Source organism: Micromys minutus (assembly GCF_963924665.1).
Source record: "Micromys minutus genome assembly, chromosome: 16".
NCBI classification, from domain to species: Eukaryota; Metazoa; Chordata; class Mammalia; order Rodentia; family Muridae; genus Micromys; species Micromys minutus.
This window is the reverse complement of record NC_137985.1, coordinates 11,180,975-11,204,230: the sequence shown is the minus strand read 5'-3', so window position 1 is coordinate 11,204,230 and position 23,256 is coordinate 11,180,975. Positions and strand designations below refer to the sequence as shown.

Here is a 23,256-nt window from a genome sequence, read left to right as displayed (position 1 = left end):
TGTTCTGCAGACTCACTGTGCTAAGGCTCTAAGAGAAATCCTGAGATTATCCATGTGGAGAAAGAAATACAGGGCAAAGATCAGAGAAAAGTCAAATATGTGCACCTAGGTATGGATATATCTACAATATATACATATATATTAAATGTATATATGTAAATATACATATTTTATGGGTGACATGTAATATTATAGAAATATATACATGTCATATAAATATATACATACATTAAAATGGAAAAAATTTACATTATATTTAAATGAGGGAATAAGCCCATTATTCTTATCAACTTTCTGTAAAATAAATATTTCAAAAATTTTAGGGGCTCACCGTAGAGTCTGTGCTTAACATGCACGGGTCCCTGAGCTCCAACTCCAACAAAAGCAAAGTAATAATGTTTTAAAACTATCATCTGGGGGCCTGGAGAGAAGGCTCAGCAGCTAAGAACACTGGCTATTCTTCCAAAGCAGTTCAGGTCCCTGCATCCATATGGCAGCTCATGACTATCTTGTACTTCCAGGTCCCGAGGGTCTGACATACTCACATGGACACACATGCAGGCAGAGCACCAATTCACACAGAATAGAAATAAGCCACACATGTGGCTATATAATTATATATTTAAAAGGAAAACACCAATAAAAAGTTTAGGGATCAAGTGAGTTTTCATGACAAGCTACTCTGATTAATTTCAGCCAAGCACCCAATGTAACAAACATACCTACACTTCCTAGGTCACGTTCAAAAGAAACTTGGCTGTGAATTGCACCCTATCGGCTAAGTCCTTAATTATTTATATATTTCCTGGCTCTAGAAGAATGTTTCAGGTCAGATTTTTGCCACATCACTTCCAATACACAAGCAGAGGGCATGTTGAAGACTGTGGTGTAGGGGCTATGTCCTTCTAAATAGGCTGTAACAATCTTGAAAGTAAACAGGCCTCATGACAAAGCAACTTAGGCAGCCACTAGGGCTGCACAGCGGCTGGCAGAACCAAGTGTGGTCTGGGATACCCCACGTGAGACTCAATGTCCCACTGCCAACTACAACTGCACAAGGCTTAGGGCCCTTTAAAAACTGCCTTCAGTTGTGACATTGAGGTTCTGCACATCTGACACCAAATGGACAGTGGCATTTAAATCACCTACAGGTTAACAGTGTGGCTAGCCCTTAGAATAGGCCGTGATCATTTAACACAGAGGCTAACGAGGCAGATGTGGAAGAAACAGGGCACCAAGGTGGGCAAGTAGCTGGGCAGAGGCCTCTGGAACACTTGGCTGGAGGGCTGGGTTCTAACCCAGCACGGCTTATCAGCTGTCCTGTGAAAAGGATCAGGGAACCAAGTACCCAACTGCTGGCAGGTTGTAGCTGAAGAGAGGGTACAGCCAGGCACATACACTTGGGTCTGACTTCAATTTCTGGACTTTGGAGAACTTAATGAGACCTAAAAGGAGAGATAGCAATCTGAGGGACACTCTACTGGCCACAGCCAACCATGTGCTCTATTAACAACAAACTACATGTGCTGTGGTTAGGTCCAAGAAGCACCATGTTCAAAAGTCAACAAAACCAAATCTTTATTATACAACTCTTTTGTAATATTTTAATGTCAGCTCGTAAAACCCTTAAAATACTAGTGGAATTAAATGTCAGACAAACACAAAAAAGGACACCTGCTCAGTTTGGGGAAAATAATGCTTCATGCTAGGAGACCATTTTTACTTTACTTTTCTGGTAAAAGATTTTTTTCCTTTATGAAGGCATAAACTGTTGATTGTTCTTGAATCTACATGTAAAACATATCAAATGAACCATTCTATGTAATTGGTGAAACAGGAGAAATACCCAGCATACACAATATCAAGGGCAAGTACAGCTTTGCTTCTCAATCACTGCACAAATATAAGCTCATCCCAGTGGCTCAACCCTAACCCTGACCCTGACCCTGACCCTGACCCTGACCCTGACCCTGACCCTGACCCTAACCCTAATAACCCTAACCCTAACAACCCTAACCCTAACCCTTACCCTAACCCTAACCATAACCCTAACCCGAACCCTAACCCTAACCCAACCCTAACCCTAACCGTAACCCTAACCCTAACCCAACCCTAACCCTAACCCTACCCCTAACCCTAACACAACCCTAACCCTAACCCTAACCAAACCCTAACCCTAACCCTAACCCAACACTAACCCTAACCCTAACCCTAACCGTAACCCTAACCCAACCCTAACGCTAACCCTAACCCTAACCCAACCCTAACCCTAACCCTAAACCTAACCCAACCCTAACCCTAACGCTAACCCTAAATCAACCCTAACCCTAACCCAATCATAACCCTAACCCTAACCCTAACAACCCTAACCCTAACCCTAACCCAAACCTAACCCTAACCCAACCCTAACCCTAAACCTAACCCTAACCGAACCCTAACCCTAACCCTAACCCTAACGACCCTAACCCTAACAACCCTAACCCTAACCCTAACCAACCCTAACCCTAACCCTAACCCAACCCTAACCCTAACCAACCCTAACCTTAACCCTAACCCTAACCCTAACAGAACCCAACCCTAACCCTAAACAAACCCTAACCCTAACCCCAACCCTAATCCTAACCCAACCCTAACCCTAACCCAACCCTAACCCTAACCCAACCCTAACCCTAAACCTAACCCTAACCAACAACCCTAACCCTAACCCTAACCCTAACAACCCTAACCCTAACCCTAACCCTAACAACCCTAACCCTAACAACCCTAACCCTAACAACCCTAACCCTAATAACCCTAACCCTAACCCTAACCCAACCCTAACCCTAACCCAACCCTAACCCAAACCCTAACCCAACCCTAACCCTAACCAACCCTAACCCTAACCCTAACCAACCCTAACCTTAACCCTAACCCTAACAACAACCCTAACCCTAACCCTAACCAACCCTAACCCTAAACCTAACCCTAACAACCCTAACCCTAACAACCCTAACCCTAACCCTAATCCTAAACCTAACCCTAACCCAACAACCCTAACCCTAACAACCCTAACCCTAACCCTAATTCTAACCCTAACCCTAACCCAAACCCTAACCCTAACAACCCTAACCCAACCCTAACCCTAACCCAACCCTAACCCTAACCCAACCCTAACCCTAACCCAACCCTAACCCTAACCCAACCCTAACCCTAACCCAAACCCTAACCCTAACCCTAAACCTTACCCTAACCCTAACCCTAACCCAACCATAACCCTAACCCTAACCCTAACAACCCAAACCCTAACCCTAACCCTAACCCAACCCTAACCCTAACCCTAACAACCCTAACCCTAACCCAACCCTAACCCTAACAACCCTAACCCTAACCCTAACTCTAACCCTAACCCTAACCCTAACCCAACCCTAACCCAACCCTAACCCTAACAACCCTAACCCTAACCCTAACTCTAACCCAACCCTAACCCTAACCCAACCCTAACCCTAACCCTAACCCTAAGCCCAAGAGAACTCATAGCTTAAGGCATGGCCTTTTTAGTTATTGTCATCAGCAATTTTAAAGGTTTATAAAAATAAGTTTCACATGTTCCTAAATTAAGCTTGGCCTGTTTAGAGGCCTGACTTGTAAGCAGCAAGGTGCAGTGTACTCCACGTACACTCAGGATGCAGTGCCAGGAAGAGATGGACTCTTTGGGAAGCATAAAGGACAAGGGGCTTCATTCATTATGGATCTATCACATCCTTAAGCACAAAGGGATGCTCAAAAATCATCTGGAAGGCTGTTGGGAGCCAGGCGGATCCAAGGCATTCTCAAGACGCCCCAGGAGAGAACAAAGAGACTCAGTTCTGTATCCTTACCCAAGGCACACGTGGCAAGGTCTGGGCTGCGGCTAGGGCCTAATTTTCCCTTTGAAGAGACTGAATTAATGTGTCAGTTCCAAGGCCACTTTGTGCTTTGTCTATGATGGCGTTGAGATGTCCCATGGTTCCTGTGCAACATGGCTTGATTAGCTTCCCAGTGACTTTATCCTACTGGGTGACAGCTTTCTGCTTCTGTCCTACTTCCCACAGCACACTGCATGTAGGATGTACCTCTAAAGAAACTTGCTTGGCATAAAGACACAGCTTTGCAAGACTTCCTGAGCCCAGCATTCCTACCTTCCTTACTTTCTGACCCTGTGGTACTCCCTTTCAGAAACCTGTCACTGAAAAACAACTTGTCCCAGGTCGGAAGACTCCATCCAGCTGACACCCACAGGCTTGAAAACTGTCACCAGAGAACCAATACCAGAACTTTGCTGTACCTAAACAAAGCCCAGGCTTTGTGGTACAGTTGACTGCACAATGACCTTCAATCAACAGCAGCTCCATGCTGCTCCCATGGTAATTTCCACACTGCCAGGACTTTCTTCCCCTAGCAGCTACCAGCATCATTCCATATTCTAGCTGAGGTCACTCAACTGGGAACATCTCGCACACCAGACAAGGCATCACCTGATGTTGGCCACAACTCAGTGCATCAGGAGTACCACCTCCCACTAGTCTCCACCCCTTAGGTCCCACACTCCATCTCCACTCAAACCCTGGGAACACTTCCGATGTAATGTGATAAAGGTGGGGGTGGGGTGGGGAGAGCTGCCTGAAGGGATGTCACAGTCCTGTGGTTACTGCTCCCTGCTGACAATCCTGTGCTCAGTCACAGAGCTCATTCTAAGCAGCTTTCTTAGCATGGAATGGTAATTCCAACTCAGACCACTTCCAAGACTTGCTGGTACTGTTGGTACCCCAACTTGACAAGTTCCAGACAGAATCAGTCTGATGGTCATGCACACTTTTTAACACTGGCGTCTACATCGAGGAAGAACATCATGTTGTTATGCTTAAAAGGATCCAGATTTTCCCAGTGTTTGAACACATTTGCTTTATAAAATGAAAAGACCAGCAGAGGATTTTAGAGTTTGGAAGAGTCAATGAGATTATTTAACTCAACTCTGAAGGGATAACATTTTTATTTCCTTCTTAAGACAAGTAAGAAAATATAAACTTGCTGTTCTAGTCAGTTTTGGGATCATGTATTCAAGAGCTGTGTATAGCAACCGAAGCCATGGTGCAGTGCTGCAGGCTGAGGCCTGGCCCTGACTCCAGGCAGAAGCTGTATTCGTATGTTAGCCTGAACTAACCACAAGGTCAGGTGGCTGCTTTGCTTTAAAAAGAGTTTCAATTTTTTTAAGAAAACAGAAAAATCCTATTAACTTTTGCTCCCTGACAAGTGTGAGAGAGAAAGAGCTTGTCATTAAAGAGTGATCAAGGAAATGACGGATGGCTGCGCAACAGGATCTGAATCTCTGCTGCAACACGAATCAAAACCAAAACATTCGGAACAAAAACTATACTAATTGAAATATAAGGTCTTCTGGTCCTAGTAGATGGTCCTCTAGCAAGCTCTGAAATCCAAACACTAATAACAATCAGGGAGCTCCGGCTGCTCCCCACAGAGGAGGGAAGGCCTTGCTTTCTGGGATACAGGAAATGACAACACGCAGCCCAGTCTGTCAGCTTCCCATCAGCTCTGCTGTGGTGCAGGCCGACAGTCTCTGATCATAATGAATGAATGAATATGAAATGAATAATGGAGGGCTTTTCTCTAATCTTCGTTCAACAATGGAATTTTAGCAAAGTTCTTACAAGCAGGAAAGAGTTATGTCAGGAAATTAACATTCTTAGAGCAGCCCCAGACAATAACAAGCAGACTAAAGGCTAAGGAGAAGCAGCAATCCTTATCACTGGGCTAGGAGAAGGCTTAGGAGAGTCACCTTCAGGAAACAGTACTTTAAACTGTAAACCCAGACTTTTCAGGCTCCTTAGTCATTAGAACATCTTCAGCTGTAAAGTCAGCATGTGCTGTTTTCATTTCTTCCTGCATCATGATGTGTTTAAGTTCCATTAACAACATTATCTTTGATTTCTTCTTGGACAACTACTGCTCATGAAAGGGTCATCGTCATCGTCCTGAAACGACACAAACGTTATGCTACGTCAGTGACCAGTCATCCTCTTTGAACCAAGAAAAAATACTATTAAAATGGCATCAGGGAAGTCACATTTATCATACCTATTCCTTTTAACTGTTAAATGTAAATGCCCAAGTCAGTTCTTTGTGCATCAGGGTAAAAATCTATAACATATAATGCATACATTTTTCTCAGTCACAAACCTTAATAAAAGCACATGAGGTGTAGGAAAGCCAGGACAGAAACTATTCAAGTTATTTCTACTCTGTCCGTGAAGTTTTCTCATTCATATTATTATTATTATTACTATTACTGTGCATATATGCGCCCTTACATGTACAACTTCATGGAGTCCATTCACCTTTGTGGGCCTCGTGGCTCCAACTTCACCCACTGAGTGCCCTGCTGGCCTCACTTAGACTTATCATTCTGCTTGCCCTCTTGGAAATTCTGCCAAGAGACAGGACAGTCATAGGGAACGGTCCTCAGGACTGATTCTTGTTTTCCGACACCCATTTCCCAACAGAGTAGACCGGTGTCAGGCGGATGGAGAAAAGAGCTAAGTAAAGCTGTCTTTCCCTTTTGCAGAAAACAGTAGATGGAGTCTTTCAAGTGTCCCCACGCTGACGGCAAGTAGACTACAAGCACGGTAAGAACAGACATTAACTACAAATTTAATGAGGATAAAAACTACTAGCTAGGTCTGGAATCACAGGCACGCCACCCCAACTTCTAGGAAGGCTGTGGGCGAAAGATCACAAGTTCAAGGCCTGCTTGAGCTACAGAATGAACGCAAAGCTCGGTAGCTGTGTGAGCCCTGTCTTGGGGAAGAGGAAAAAGGCTGGAGCTACAGCTCAGAGGCTGAGAGCTGACCTAGCATGTGCCAGGCCCAGGGTCTAAACCCCAGTCATAAAGCAAAAACAACAGCCTTATAAAAAGCTTGCTTTTCCATCTGATGGCAGACAGACCGGACAGACTATGCTTTATAGCTACGCATTTAAGAGATACTTTTATAAACTGTTACCATTAAGATGTTAGTAAACACAATGACCATTAAGTATTTGACATGACTAATGACTTGAACAAATTCGTGCTTTAGGAAGTTGACTAGTGAAAAATGGATATCCTGAGAAGCACAGAGTCAACCGTCTTGCTGACCTGCCTTTACTGCGAAGGCAGGCCTCACTAAGGACATGCAAAGGAAAACTGATGACGTGCCTTCACTTCTCTAGTTAGATGCAAAGCAGCACACACACATTTCATTTTCTTCTGTGTGTGCTCTTTTCTGTTCCCGGGCATCTGCTCCTAAGCTCCTGGAACCCATATGGCCGTGCCCAGCTTTCACGTGAGCACGCAGCAAGCCACCCTGTCGCCCTTGGTATACAAGTTTCACAGCGCTACCATCCACGGACATCCAGACGCTACCACCCATGGACATCCAGACGCTACCGTCCACGGACATCCAGACGCTACCATCCACAGACATCCAGATGCTACCACCCGTGGACATCCAGACACTACCGTCCACGGACATCCAGACGCTATCATCCACGGACATCCAGACGCTATCGTCCACGGACATCCAGACGCTACCGTCCACGGACATCCAGACGCTACCGTCCACGGACATCCAGACGCTACCGTCCACGGACATCCAGACGCTACCGTCCACGGACATCCAGACGCTACCGTCCACGGACATCCAGACGTGGGCTGCCTCCCTGGAAGCAGCACGTCATCACTCAACAGACTGAGGTCACAGTGGAGGAGCAGCAAGCCTGGCCACCTACTGCAAACTCCCAGCTAAGACACAGGAGCACGGCAGCGACAGTAGATGCTCAGAACAGAGCTGAGGCACAAACAGCAGGGTGACCACTAAGGACACTTGCAAGCGGGGTAAGGCAGTCACACAAATCCAGAGGTTCCATCACACTGGGGTATGTTTAAGGGACACACTTGTGGTTCTGCAAAACAAAAGCCCTTGAAGTGTTTTGTTTTCTCTATTACATCCCTTACCTCCTCCCGGCCTCGACTTCCCCTTTCTCCCAGATTCACCCTTACACTTCTCCTCCCCTCAGAAAAGAACAGGACTTCCAGGGACATCAGCCAAATATGGCCTAACAAGCTACAATAAGACCAGCACATATTCTCACAAAAGGCAACCCAGTAGGAGGGAAGGGTCCCAAAGGCAGGCAACAGAGTCAGAGTCAGCCCCTGCTCCACCGCTGGGACCCCACAAGAACACCGAGCTACACTACTGTGACACGCATGCTGAGAGCCTAGCTCAGACCCACAGAAGCTCCCTGACCTGTGAGCCCACTTGAGTCAGGTAACTCTGTGAGCCTTGATCCCTCTGCGTCCCCCAATTCTTCCTTCCCCCTAGGACTCCTGAGCTCTGCTAATGTTTGATTGTTAGACCTGCGTCTGCTTCCATCAGTGTCTGGATAAGGTCTCTCTGATGATGACTGGGACAGTCTCTGGTCCCAGCATACCATGCCATCAGGACAAACTATAGGTCAGAGGTTTTGTGGCTGGGTTGATGTCCCAATCCCTACACTTGAGGCCTGGCATGGTTACAGAGGATGGCTGTTTCAGGCTCTGTGTCCCCACTAGTCAAAGTCTCCACTAGTGTCACCCTTGGAGTTATCTCCCAGTTCTCTCCCTCTATCCCACCTGCCTCAGTCCACCCACAAAGTCTATTCCATTTCCCCTTCCCAGGAAGGTCCTTGTGCTCCCCACCCCTTCAGCTTTCCTTATCGCTTAGTCTCTCTGGGTCTGTGGATGGTTACCCTTTATGTAGGGTATATCCATGTAGGTAATGTAGCTAATATCCATTTTGTCTGGGTCTGGGTTACCTCACTTGAGGGCTGTTTTAAAACAAGAATATATTTAATACTAAGCTACATTTAAAATACTCTGGATGTGATTTTTATGTTATGGATTCTGACTAAAACATAACTGTTTAAAAATAAAAACTAAATGAAAATGAAGACAGTCTTAACGATCTTCTATAAAGCCTGCTGAGGTTCAAGTGGCAACCATGAAGGAACAGGAAAGGCCAAGGTCCTGTGTCTCGCAGCTCTGATCCCTCTTCATTAAACAACAGAGGGACATAGAGTCCCGACTGCTTCGTCCCACTCCCCGTGTCAGAGACTGTGTCAGTTCAGTACAGACGCACTGTCCTCACGGAGCATCTGTCCAGACTGCAGGGAACATTTCGGCAAGTTAGCCTTAAAAGCTCCTAGACCAGCGTCACCCCACTCTCCAAATATGAACGATAGAAGCTAAATTAAAAAACAAAATTAAAAACCCCAGGTCTGATCCCATTAATGGGACAAATGAGAGCAGCATGCGTTAAAAGCCCAGAGGCCTTTCTAGGCCATCACACTGAGGGCACTCGCTGACTTTTAGCATTACAGGCCACAGCAAGGTAATCAGGGTGCCTAACCAACTGTCTCCATTTACATTTCATAAATGATGTGACAATTACCTCATCTGATTCAAAGTCCACCCCTTTGGCTGTCTGGCTCTGGGACATCCGTTTGCTGGATGCTGTGCCCGACCACCTGAGGAAGAAAGAAAAACCAAAGACAACAAATAAGACCATCATACAAGCATTCAATCCCAAAACAACCACTGAGTACAAACAACACACAGTTCCCTTTATATACATAGTAATTTCATGTGGACATGTGCACTAAGGGATAATATAGTTCATACACACTATGTGTGTGCATCCTATGGGCTCTGTTTCTCTGAGAAGCCCTAAGAGCAGCACTGTCTGTTTCTCAGTTACTGAATTCTTTTATAGTGAACAGTCTTTTTTTCCTTTCTTTGTTTTATTATTTTTATTGGATATTTTAAGTACTTACATTTCAAATGTTATCCCCTTTCCTGGTCCGCCCTCTCTCATCCCCCCCTCCCTACATTTTCTAATTAAAAACGAAAAAACAAAACATTTCCTATCTATGCTACCCACTCTGCACCTACACTTTCTCATTGTCAAATGGGGAAATGTTTGTTTTTTAAAGAGCTATGTGCTACTTTGCCTGCACACTAGGCCATGGTCTGATTTGTTGCACCTGAGTGCTGACTGCTGCCCTGCTGTAGGAGCCCCTCATGCAGGACTGCAGTGCACTCCCTTCAGTGAAGCTGCACAGAGGTTCTGGGACAAGCTTGGCACTCTCCAGATAACGCCCGCCATATCCCACAACATTCTTTCTTTTCACAAGAGCACTCAATCCAGGGCCTGAATCACATTTCTCACACAAGTTCGAGCTAATTTACTCGTCCTTAATGTAGCTTTATGTGTGGTTACATATTACAGGATAATTAAGTCACCTAAGCCTGGAGCCTTATCAAAATCTGTCACATACCATCAGACCTAATAGAATGTAAAAACCAAAAGTTAAAAAACAGAAGGGGGCTATAGGTTGCTTTCTTTTTAAAACAAGTCTTATTTTATTTATATGGGTGTTTTGTCTACAAGTGTGTATGTGACAAGGTATATACAATGCCCAGAGCCAGATGGATCCCAGTGGAACGGAAGTTACAATGGCTGTGAGGACCCAAACCCTAGTTTACCCACAGGAACACAAGTGCACTCAACTACTGCACCAGCTTTCCAGCCCCTTCGATTGTGTCCTGAAGCAGGAATTTTCACTAAGTTTAAAATAAACAGTAAGTCTATGCCAACCATGTAAGTACTCCAGAATAGGTCGGGCCACATGGTGCTCCAGAGTAAGTGCACATTAGCCACAAAAGCAACAGAGGGAGTCCAGACAGACACATGAATACTCCAGAGGGAGTCCAGACAGACACAAAAGTATTTCAAAGCTCATATCAGCTGCTTCTCTTACGAAGTAAAGCAGTGTGCATACAAGGCAGAGAAAATGTACAGTGAAAATAAATCTGAAATCCAGGATTAAGAAAGGCATTTTCTGTTACTGGGAAGACAATCTTTCATGAGGGGAACTGAGTAATAAAGACAAGAGGACATGAATCACAGGCTTTTACCAGAGGAAATATGTACAGAAATGCTGGATCATATCTGTTTTTTCATTTCTCTACATAATTGCAAGATGAAAAGAATTCTTTTTATCCTCTCTAGCATATAAAAATGTATTGCCATAGAATTCTGCATAATTATATTTCTGTTTTCAAAGGACGTTCCTGGCCTACCTTTGATCAGCCCTGGAACTGGCAGGAAAAATGTCATCTTCATCAGATTCATCCTCCTCAATGGTCTACAGAAGAGAGGAAACAAAGCAGCAGGTTCACCTCCACGGATGAATTAAATAAGAGAACATCAAGACACACATGCAGATATGTGTCCAGCGAATGAACACTGTGATTAACAGACTGAGGTGCACACGCCTGGGGGGGCGGGGCACAGCCCTGCCCTGCCGATTTCTTCCTGATAATGGTGACAGACTCAGTGTTTCAACTTCAAGTTTTTTTTTCTTGAGTAACTCAGTCTACTTTCAAACTTGTAATCTACTGGCGTTTGCCCATTGAGTGTTAAAATTATTGATCCATACTACCAAACCACCTATTAGTTCCACTTAAAAAAAATCAGCTCCAGTTTTAAATAAGGTGTTGGACTGCACAGGAAGCAGCTGATATACACACTCCACTGTGCCCTGTTTTGTGTTATCTTGATCCTTGACAGGTGTATGCTGTTTTCACCTGCGAAAGTGTAAATGGGGAAGAAGCCAAAGACAAAATTCCAAGAGCATCATTTAAGGTCACAGGCTCTGCTACACATCCTTCAGTACACAGTGTGTACCTTCATCAAGAAGTACTGCTTGGCACAGGGAGATCCTGGCCTGGGACTTAAGATTCATTAAGACAGTGAGACAGCATGTCAGACCTCTCCTGAGTTTGCTTGCAGAATCCCAAGTGGCAGAAAGGCCCATGTGAAATCTGTAACAGGACACAAGGGTCCTGAGCTTCCGGTGTGAGTCTTTAGCCCATGGCAGTATGAAAGAGCACCTCCATGTGGGGAGCATGCCTCCAGCATGTGAGGAACACACCTTCTGTGTCAGGATTTACAAGTCAGGCCTTTAGGTCAACACCGCCATCCTTTAAACACGCTACCAGACACATGAAACTAATGCCCTGGGAGGGTGAGCCGGTGAGCTTTGTTGTTGGTTTTAAGAGTCTGAATAGCCATCAAGTTCTCACCAGTGCTGATGTCCATACTACATCCCTGTTAGGAAGTCCTAACACAGAAAGCACAGTATTAGAATCAAATCAAAATCCATTTTCTTACCTCTGAGTAATTCTTAGTGGCTACAGTTCTGGAAGGCTGTTGTCGAGTAGATCTGAAAGCTGGTATGAAAAAAGTGAAATGCTTGTAACATGGTTCTTAAAGTAACTAAAAAATGTACTCACTTCCTCAGCGGAAGGATTTTAAAGTCTTACCTGCAAAAACCTGGAATGATCAATTAGAAAACCATTTATCATTCTGTAATCTGAATGTGAGACAATACACTTCAAGTCCACAGTTTCCCTATCAGCTCATGGTTCCCAGTTTGTTCAAATATAGTAACAAGCAGAATTCATAATTACACTCATTAAAATATTTATAAAACAGGCCTGAAAGATAAAGTCCTGTCACTCAGCCAAGTAAACTACAGTAGCCCTCCCACTCTTCCCAGCTGACACAGGCTTCCTGGGGCTTCCCAGCGCTCACTCCTCTCCCCTGTAGCCACACTGGGTGCATGAGAACACACCAGAGGGGACTCTGCAAATCATATACCCTTGACTCCCTGGTAAATCCTCACATTCTGCTTTATAGATACTTGAGGTTTTGCTAACCGTACCTCTTTCCTGTCATTTGGTACTGAACCATACAATAGATCCAAACACCTAGTCAGCGTTTGCTTTCTCCTGTGCCTTCTCTAAGACAGCCTCCACTCTAAACTGGACGAAGGGAGACATTTAAATAGCCAAGGTGTCTCTCTCAGACTCTCACCGTCCCTAGTCAGGGGCCTTCAGCAATCTTTCTACGAAGACCAACTTTACCACTGCTCACACTTCCCACCTCAGGTTTCTGTGTCAGAGCTTGTGATGTCTGAAAGAAAACTGAAAGGCAGAAAGGAGCCCAGGCACCGTCCGCCTGTCACTCACAGGCCTCACCCTACTTTCTACAGTGAAGAAGCAGGTCATACGAACAGGAATCCAAGAGAGCACAGTGATCTCAGAGAATGTTGTCAGCGCTTATTAATGACCCAAACCCTGAGGTCCTGGAAATCAAAGAAATGTTCTTATGCTCCCTAGTGGACAGCCTGCGACGAAGGAGTACTTATGAAAGCAGGTAACTTTTACCAGAAGACTGTTCTGTCCGGAAGGCCATGCGTTTGGAACGGAAGCCACTCCGACTTTCTAGCTAGCAGCCACTGCCAAGTTCCTTTGCTTATTCAAGTCTCACTTCCTCGCCTGTAAAGCAGTTGCCAATATTTCACACGGAAGGCTGTTGAGAGGATAAAGAGGTGCTTAGTGCAAATTGCTTTGGCAAGTGCCTGGCAGGCAGCAGGTGCTCACACAGAGTATTAGCGTGACAACTATGGAGTGGCTCAGGTAGTAAGTCAGGGAAGGCAGTGGCCATAAGGTGTCTTTTCCCTGCTCAGTCACCATCCTCTGCTGAATATCTTCAGTGTAAAAAAATCTAGCTGTCAATTCCTATTCACAGCAGCTGTTGGCTGCGCATATGGTGTCTTCCTTTCCCAATAGTACACAATCTTGTGTTGTGTGGAGCTGACTAACTTTGTTTACCTGTCCCCTGCTCCCCCTACAGTGGACATCTACAAGTACAGTTTTCACCTCCAGGTTGAAAACACTATATGTATATATGCTGGTAATAATCAATGAAAACAATATTAGAACACTGAGAGAGACGGGGAAGGATGTGGAGAGAGGAAAGGGAAATAGTACAATTATTGTAACTCAAAAAAAAAAACTAATTGAAAAAACATGAAAAGATAGAAATATAAAAAAGAAAACCTCTTGATACTTAATATAATAAAAACGTTTTGTGTATCCACACTTTAAAAAGAAAATCAGTCCACATTTAGGGAACAAAGTGAGGAGGTGACCAGAGGACGGGTTGGGGACATGCTCGACACCCAGACAGGAGTTCAAGAGCACAGCAGAGTGTCAGGAAACACCGATGCACACACCTCTAGGAAGCCCAGTGAGTCCTAAACAACAACACAACACCATACGGACAAGACCACAGATAGTAAGCTGAGGGAAGAAGAGGTTAATTTAAGGCTGCTACCTTAACAATGGAAACAGGAAGAGTCTCTGTAATTAAGGTTTTAATTAAGGTAAGTATACACACTGGTATCAAACAAATATTCACACAAACCCATTAGCCCTGAATGAGAAAGGGCAGCCTGGGCTAAAGCACTGGTTTAGCCACAGCCAGCCTAGCACACTGTGATGCTTTGGTAGGGAAGCATACACACTTCAGCACTGTCTCTGTAGCTCACTGTTTCCTATGGTTTACAGCAATAGGCTCTGGTAGGTGCCTCCTGATATGCCAGGCATTGGGATGCAGTTGTTTTGTCCATGGTATTAGCTCAGCTCTGACCCCATACACACTGAGGAAGTTCCCAGCACATGTTATCAGGTACAACCTTCTCTCACTCTTACCTTCCCTACTGCCTCATTCTCTTTGACTCTGGGAACTGTCAGAAGGGGAGGGAAGTTACACTCTACAAGTTAACGACCCCTTAAAAATAATTAGCTCCAATAACCCTGTTGCATGGCAAAACTTTTTCAGCTTTTTATTTTGTTGCCTCAAGTGATGAAGGGAATCAAACCTAGGGCTATACACATGTAAGGCAGTCTCTCTATACTGCAAAGCTGCATCTCCAGCCCTCAGAACTATCTCTAGAGAGTATTTCACCCTGCCGTCTCAATGGCTTCTGATTACAGTGAGTGCAGTTGCTAAGGAGCCACCTTCAGCCTTCCTGGGCTGGATGTATGAGCTAGTGCTATGTACTCACCATCTATAATGGACATGTTTCTAGATGCTGACGCAGTGGCCTTTGAGCTCCTGCCCCGAGTAGTGATCTCCAGCCCAGTGTCTGCAAGAGGAATCACAAGTGGTCAGTAACCTCCTTCGGCAGCTGTAAATGTGAAGGGAGAGCTCATGAATGAACCATGTACCGAAAGCCAGCAGCACACACAAAATAAGAGTCTGAGGGTCAGATTTCAGACTGTCCTTAGTCACACTGATCCTCAGATACAGATTAAGGACACAAGCTGTAAGTGTAAGGATGATAAAAACAACCACAGACTGACTCTTCAGAGCTTTTTTTCTTTTTTCCCCAGACAAGTTCTCACTGTGTAGCTATGGCTGCCTTGGAACTTACTATGCAGACCAAGCTCACAGAAATCTGGGTGTACACTACTATGCCTGGCTCTTCAGAGCTCTTATATTAAGTCACAGTTCATGTTACCATGTGTATGTGTGCTTATGTAAGTTTACAGCCTTACATGTGTGCAGGATCCTATAGGACAGAAGCAAGCACAGGATCCCCTGGAACTGAAGTTACATACAGTGAGCTTCCACATAAGTGCTGGAAATTGAACCCAAGTTATCTAGAAGAACAGCTAGTACTTTTACCGCCGACCATGTATGCAGTCCTCTCATGGACAAAGAGTCAGGGGACAACTGTTCCTGGTGATAGATTTATGGACTACACTAGGAAGTCACTGGATGCCATGCTCTGTCATCTGGACCAACCCAGGACAACAGTGCCAGTGGTGACAGCAGTACTGTGACTGCCATTAGAAGGTAAGTTGTTTAGGGTCGTTTTCACTCTTAAACATGCCCAGAGAGACTATAACATGTAAGTGCTTAGTCTCCTGATAGTGGCAATATTTCTCTGATCTGGAATCGTGATTTCCTAGCCATTTCTTGCATTCACATTTGTCATTCAGTTTTCCTCCATACGTTAGAGAATATATACAGGGAGAATATATACAGGAAACATATACAACAAAGCTCTTACTTATAATTTAAAACAACTAAAGCCCCATGGCTGCATGCAGTGTTACAATTCATCCAAGCTATACTTCAAACAGCTGTTACACACCACAAAAGTAACAACCATTTTAGACACAAAACCTCCCAGTTCATTTCTGACCAGAGGGAAAAACCTAGCATTTCTCTTGTAGCTTGCAAGTCTGCAGTGCTGAAAGGCAAAGATGGGTGCTGACCTCGGCCTCTCTGAGAGCCTCCTCTGGGCGCAGCGCTCTGCCCTCTGCCTCCTCTTCGACCTCGGCCTCGGCCTCGGCCTCTGCTGGGCACTGCTGACAGGCTGTCATCAGAGTCATTTGCTGTCTGCTCCATTATATCAAAACTTGGGTCATCAGCACCAAAGGCTGAGGCGGAGTTCTCTGACTGTGATCTGAGGGCCCGGGCCCTGCTCATGGCCTGCGCAGCAGAGATAGCACATCAGTAGACACAGCATCATGCCTACCACTCATCCAGTAACATCAACCACTAACACTGTCATGCAGACTAATAACAGATGTCATACAAACCTGTGAGAGGAGTGTCCCACCAACCTAGTGCACTACCTGCATTGTGCTATGACCTGCAGGGACCCTCAGTTTGTATGCAGCACTTCTAGAACCAGAAGACAATGCTGAAGACCACTCCCCACCCTACAGTGTTTGTAAAAGACAGTCACAAGCTTCTTTTTTAGAATGAGCTCTTAATTAAAAAGAGAAAGAAAAAAAAAACATAAAATAAGGTGCACTTATTTTCTTTCTGATTCCTGAATATGACAATTTCCCCCAAAATAAACTTTATGCCCAGAAACACACAGATAATAAGTTGTTATATATGTGTGTGTTATATAAATTATTATAGAAAGACCGAGACAGGAGCTCAAGACATGGCTCAGCGGTTAAGAGCACTGACTGCTCTTCCAAAGGTTCTGAGTTCAAATCCCAGCAATCACATGGTGGCTCACAACCATCTGTAATGGGATCTGATGACTCCACTGACATTTGTGTGTCTGAGGATAGCTACAGTGTCCCTCATATACATAAAATACATAAACCTTTAAAAAAGAAGGAAAAGAGAAAGACTGAGAAAGAGTCTTAGAACCAAACATATCCACTTTGTTCACTTTATAAGAAATCATTTAGAAAAGACAAATTTGAGATTTAGTCAAACACTGTAACTCTAATGAACAGAAAAGGGATAAAAGCAATTGTGCCCTGACCTCTTTGCTGAGATGCATCAAAACATAATAGAGAGAACAAATCTCAAAAGGTTTAATAAAACTAGGAAAACAATTCCAACCCCCACATACTGCCTCTTAAGAGGCATCTGGGGAAAGCTGAGCAGTGAGAAATCACAGTGCTGAGACACAGCTCCAAAGCCAAATTATGAGTCTAATAGTAGGAGACCAGGGAATCCTCAACTCTAACAGGACACCACTGGCATCAAGAGATGAGGGCAGCACCAAATGAGATGGGTAGAAAGTAGGCAGGATAGGAGTGGGGTGAGGGGTCAAGTTGCAGGATCTGAGGTATAAGGAGGTACGTTAGTCAGTTTCCACGAAGCTAAGAAAAAGTTGAGATAGCGTAGTAGACAAAGTGCTTTCTTTGGAAACATAGAACGTGAGTTCAAGCCCAGCACCTGTGTGAAAGTCATGTACCATGATCCCAACTTACAATTCCAACACTAGGGAGGCCACAAAGGGAGGACCACGAGGCTCATGCCAGCCCAAACTACTTGGCAAGTTCCAGGCCAGCGAGACACGCTGCCTTGGGGACAGGGGAGGGCATGGCTAGTGGATGACTCTGTTGGCAAATGCTTGCTGGACAAGCATGGGGACCCGAGTGTGGGTCCAGAACCCACACGAAAAATACAGGTGCCACTGCATGTATCTGATGTCACAGCACTGGGAAGGAGCAGACAGTCTCTGGAGCTGGCTAGCCCCACCAGCATAGTCTAATCAGTAAGCTCCAGGTTCTCCAGTTCTCAGGAAACAAGGTAGAAAACTATAGAGGAAGACACTCCACACTGATCTCTGGCCCCATGTGCACAAACATACAAGGTAGCAGCACCTAGGAAAAATATTCAAGACTGTTCTCTGCACACATGTCCACACATGAATACATACACACATATGTACATAAAATGTTAGAATAAATTAGTTGTAACACAGGGCCTGAAAACAACATAGAGACCTGGGGGAAGGGGGAGTCACTGATGTCATCAAAAGTCTAATCAGCCATGAATATTTTGAGAAAACTGCTTAAAAATACCACCCAGGAGCTGGAAAGATGGCTCAAGGTTAAGAGCAGTAGCCGCTGTTGCAGAAGCTACTAGGCGGCTCACAACCATCAGTAGCTCTATTTTCAGGAAGTTCAACTCCCTCTTCTGGCCTATTTGGATACTAGGCAAGCATGTGGCTCAGACATACAAGCAGGCAAAACATATAAGTTAAAAACAAAACAGCAAAACAAACCGGCAAAAATGCCCCAAACACCATCCGGACATCAAAAAGCTTTACAGTTGAGCTGAGCCACCTTTCCAAAGAGCCCGCGGCTACTGCAGCAGTGCTGGAGCACAGGCAGGCGCCCAAGCCGGCCGGCCGGGCAGACAGCGCTGCGCATGCAGAGAGCAAACAGCCGACTGTACTCATGAACACACTCGCAAGGCTGGCAGGCAAGTAACAGGATGGGCAGAGATGGCAGGTCAGGAAACGAACGATACATGTTAACAGACCTCACACGAACAGAATGCCAGGAGGAATTTTCCCACATTTTCCTTCCCTAAGCCAAAAGGACTTAACTCCCCACCACTCCTTATTTAAACAACAGGCTTCAGGAATAGGTGCATACTTCTTCATAAAATTTGAAGGTGGATGAAAAGAAGAGGAAGAGGAAAAGGAGGAGAGAGAGAACACACATAGAGAAGCAGGAATTACCCCCCACCCCCACTATACGTAGGTACTTCACATGAATGCTTTATATACATTAAAAACTGCTCATGGAGATAGGGTGTAGCTCAGCGGTACAGCACTTGCCTAGCAAGTGCCAGGACCTGGGTTCAGTCCTCAGTTCTGAGAGCAGGGTGTGGGGAATGCTTATTCACTGTTAAAAAAAAAAAAAAGCATGCATCAAACACAGCGTCAAGAGAGACTCCCTTGAGATCCACAAAGATCAAACCCCTAGTATCAGAGTGAGATGAGAGGCGGTGGAAGCATGCACTCACAAACCAGTGACAAAAGGCTGAACTAGCTCAGCTCCTCACAGCACAGCAACGGGCAGCAGCATGCAAACCCGTGAACCACTGTGATGCTTACTGTTAAGTGATAAACCACCATTTCCAAAGTATCTATTTTTGTTTGTCTAAATACCATCTTTATTTTCATTTTCTCAAATACTATAGTCAAACAGTGTTATAACTCACCATTTCTGCACAACCGCTTTAGGCTTACTGACTGTAGGACTTATTCTTTATCTTAAATTGAAACTCTACCATTCTCTACCCCAAGTCCCAGAGAACCCCAGTTCTGTTCCATCTCTATGACTGAATAACACAGTAGCACATACTGATGAAATATTACGTTTTTCCAGTGGAATCTGGCTCATTCCCACTTAGTGTGTGTTCAGACTCCATGCATACTGGAGCGTGTGTTAGACTGTAGAGATGTGGTAACATTCCCTTGCAAGATGATACCACATTTTGCTCATCCAGTGATCTACTGATAGAAACCTGCTGTGTCTAACTTGGCTACTGTCAATCATACTCTGAGCACCACCAGCAAGTGAGTATTTACTTGAGGCTCCACCTCCACCCTTGGCTGTATACTTAAGCCCGTGTTTTACCTTTCTCAGGAGTGGCCATACTGCTTTCCACCCAGGGCATCAGGTCCTTCTTGTACCAGGAGGAATAGAGCTCCAAGCTGCACACATAGGTGCCAATCCTCACCCTGTTCTTTTCTGCTCACCTCTCTCCCTGGGTTTCTCTCTTGCTTCTCTAATGTGGGCAAATCTCTCCGCATCATAAATACTTAGAATCCTTAAGTGCCAACAGAGCACTTGAAAACCTTTGAAAAGATGTCTAGCCAAGGCTTTTTTTTCGTCCATTTTTAAGTTGTTGTTATTGTTGAATTTAAGAAGCCCTTGTTAATGCCATGTGGACACCAATTCCTTGTATGTATGACTCATAAGTTCTTCCTCCCATCCTCTGATTCCCCCTTCACTCTGGGTTAGGATCAGCATCACAATTTGAAGGAGTATAACCAACCCATCTAAATTCAGAAAAGACCCAAGAATTTATAAGCCAGAAAAACAAGAGGTTGTGTGCCAGACATAAGAATAGCTAAGTTTTTTAGGACCATAAGAGACAGCAGTGCATAGGACGGAGATCATGGCAGCCTTCAAAACCCAACCTTTACTGTCTGCTCATGGTCCTATGTTTCCAGGGTAACTTGTGCCTAAAAAATAAATTTGAGTTTTTCCCATATGAGCAAGTAGCTATATGGTGTGTGTGTATGTGTATGTATATATATATATATATAAATTTTAATTTAATTAGTTATTTTAAAATAACTAATGCACAGTAATAGGATTCATATTCTGAGCTCAGAAATTCTGACAAAGCTGTGAATTACATCTTGGGAAAATGTCAACTCTATTATTCAACTCGAGTATGATGCTGAGGCTGAAAACCCTGTCAGCACCCACAGCATTCTGGAACTGCTTATTGCTATGATTTACTGTTTCCCAGACTTCACACGCTGGCTGTAAACTTCATACGCAAAGCCACACCCACCAACAGTATAGATGGTCACTGCGTGAGGTCAATAAACTCCAGAGTTATGCAGGCAATGGCTCAGTTCGGAAAGAAAGCTAGCACACTCACTCCCTACCATGTCACTCCATCTGACAAGCCAGAAACCACCAGGAAGACTAACTAGATGCTGGCACCATGTTCTCTGGTCTTCCCAGCTTCTGGTACTGTGAGCTCAAACATTTTTCTATATACTTTTTGAATGACATGGTTTCAGAACTTTGATACAGCATAAGTAAATCAATTAAAAGCCTAGGAAATCCTGTTACCTGCAAATGTTTTAAAAATATAGCTAAACTTTAAGCTTATTTTACTCCTTTGTAGGGTGTAGTGACTATTTCTGGTTGTCAACTTGACCATATCTGGAATGAACCACAATCCAGAATTGGGAGGCCCACCTTTGATCTAGGCATAGAGGTTAAGAATTTTAGAAAACTAAGGCAAGGAGATCACTGAGCTCAACGTCATCCTGGACAAGCAAGTCCCAGATCCAGGTGTGGTGGCACACACCTTTAATCTGGGACACACCTTCAGTTGGAGACCTACATAAGGACATTGGAACAAGGAAGGCTCTCCTCTCTGTCTCTCTGTGTGTCTCTCTCTCTTCTCTGTCTCTGTCTCTCTGTGTCTCTCTCTATCTCTCTCTATCTCTATCTCTCTCTGCCTGCCTGCCTGCCTTGTGGGGCTCTGCCTGCTTGCCTTGTAGGACTGAGCATCTGCTAGATCCTTGGACTTCATAGCTGCTGCCTGCCATTGTTAAGGGATTGGACTATAGACTGTAAGTAGTACCTCGCTATATAGAGACTATTCATAAGTTCTGTGACTCTAGAGAACCCTGACTAATACACAGGGCTCCCACTTGAAATGTTACAGTTCCATATAAAATATTCACAGTTCCTCTTTCTCCCTAGTGGTAATAGGGATGAATCCCACAGCCTCACACATGCTGGGTAGGCATCTGACCACTGAGCTATGCCTCAGCCCCAGCTCTCACCCTTTTAAAAAGACTGACTAATGAGAAACTAATGAGGAAGCTGATCAAAGACCACACTTGTCTGTACTCCTCCATACTTGTACTCCTAGTAGGATACTCACCACAACCATGAAAACCACCATCTGAAAGCAATTCAGACAAAGCCTCAGGAGTCACTAATGTGTGAAATAACCACGAAACAGTGATAGTAATCAAACACAGAGAACACATAACCAGAAAACAAACGGGCACATTTCAATCATGAGGTACCAAGTACCAGTAACAGTCAGAAGCCTGGAACTTTCAGTAAGCAGTTTCAAACCTACCTTTCTTGACATTTAAGGAGACTTAGGAGGATTCCAACATTCTAACTCAGAAGTATCTCTACATGTTCTTTGCAATAATGAGGATTTTCTCTGAAATCTGTGTCTATCACATGTACAAATACAGTTTAACAAGAGCAGAAGGGAGAAAAGCAATGACAGTCACACACTTGTCACTGTTGACACCTGAGCTCAAATCAGTCAATGATGGCCAGCGTGCACTCCCAGACACAACATACCATTGTGCAATCTGTCTAAGTGTACCCACAAGCAACCTACAGACACAGTACACTGAAGCTGGGAAATTACCTCGCGAACTTCATCATCTTCTTCGTTGGCATTTCTCTGTCTGCTTTCTCTGAAACGTCGGACCTAGACGACAACAAAGAAAATCAGACACTGTCTACTGTAGCAGCAGAACTCCATTAGAATACAGGTGACAGAGGACAGTCATGGGCAGCTGGTGGGTTTTGATCTATGCAACTGAAAGCCTAATGTGTCCATAGAACTCTACTGGAAGAGCAGGACAGAGAATGGGCATCTTGCTTGGGAGATCTGCTCTCCATGCACAAGAAACAGGCTATAAGCTATGCAAGTCTGCAGCTGAGAAAGGCAGGCTCAGGAGAAACTTGTGAGCATCACCGCCAAAGCCATGAAGCTGGATGAAGTTGGATATCGAGGATGCAGATAAATGGGTCCAAGGGGGAAAAAAGGCTGACAGAGGAAGAGACAGAACAGCAGTGGAGTAAGAACATTATATCAGGTAAGAGGCAAACTACAGACACTGTTAATCCTCACAACTGTGGAGGAGATTTTATTACTCATTCCATTTTACAGATAAGGTACTGAGAGCTTAGAGAATTCTAGAATCAGTACCCAGCTAAGGCTTCTAATTTTGAACACGGCATGATACAGAGACACATAGACACAGTGTGCAGCTCGGCAATCAGTGTAAAGAGAAACCAACTGACTCAGCACAGAGCACATGGACCTGCTCTGCCTGGAAGAGCACTTGGCACTGTTAATGTCTAACACAGCAGGTTTAAGAGGCCCAGCTAATCAACTAAGATGAGAGGCAAGGGACTGCCTCTGTGTTCTAGAGACAGAATTC

General features: G+C 44.6%; 1 protein-coding gene across 1 annotated transcript in view; it reads right to left on the bottom strand.

The window, feature by feature from the left end:
• Positions 1-5,002: 5,002 nt before the first annotated feature.
• The window catches only part of MRE11 (MRE11 homolog, double strand break repair nuclease), a 45,598-nt gene continuing 27,344 nt past the window's right edge, over positions 5,003-23,256 (bottom strand). The window contains exons 14-20 of the mRNA XM_080930394.1: positions 22,455-22,517; positions 16,247-16,463; positions 15,028-15,108; positions 12,285-12,343; positions 11,192-11,256; positions 9,501-9,576; positions 5,003-6,008 (exon numbers count right to left, since the gene is read on the bottom strand). Of these exons, the coding sequence (XP_080786520.1) occupies positions 5,952-6,008; positions 9,501-9,576; positions 11,192-11,256; positions 12,285-12,343; positions 15,028-15,108; positions 16,247-16,463; positions 22,455-22,517 (618 nt within the window). The 3' untranslated portion in view covers positions 5,003-5,951. The remainder of the gene's footprint in view (positions 6,009-9,500; positions 9,577-11,191; positions 11,257-12,284; positions 12,344-15,027; positions 15,109-16,246; positions 16,464-22,454; positions 22,518-23,256) is intronic.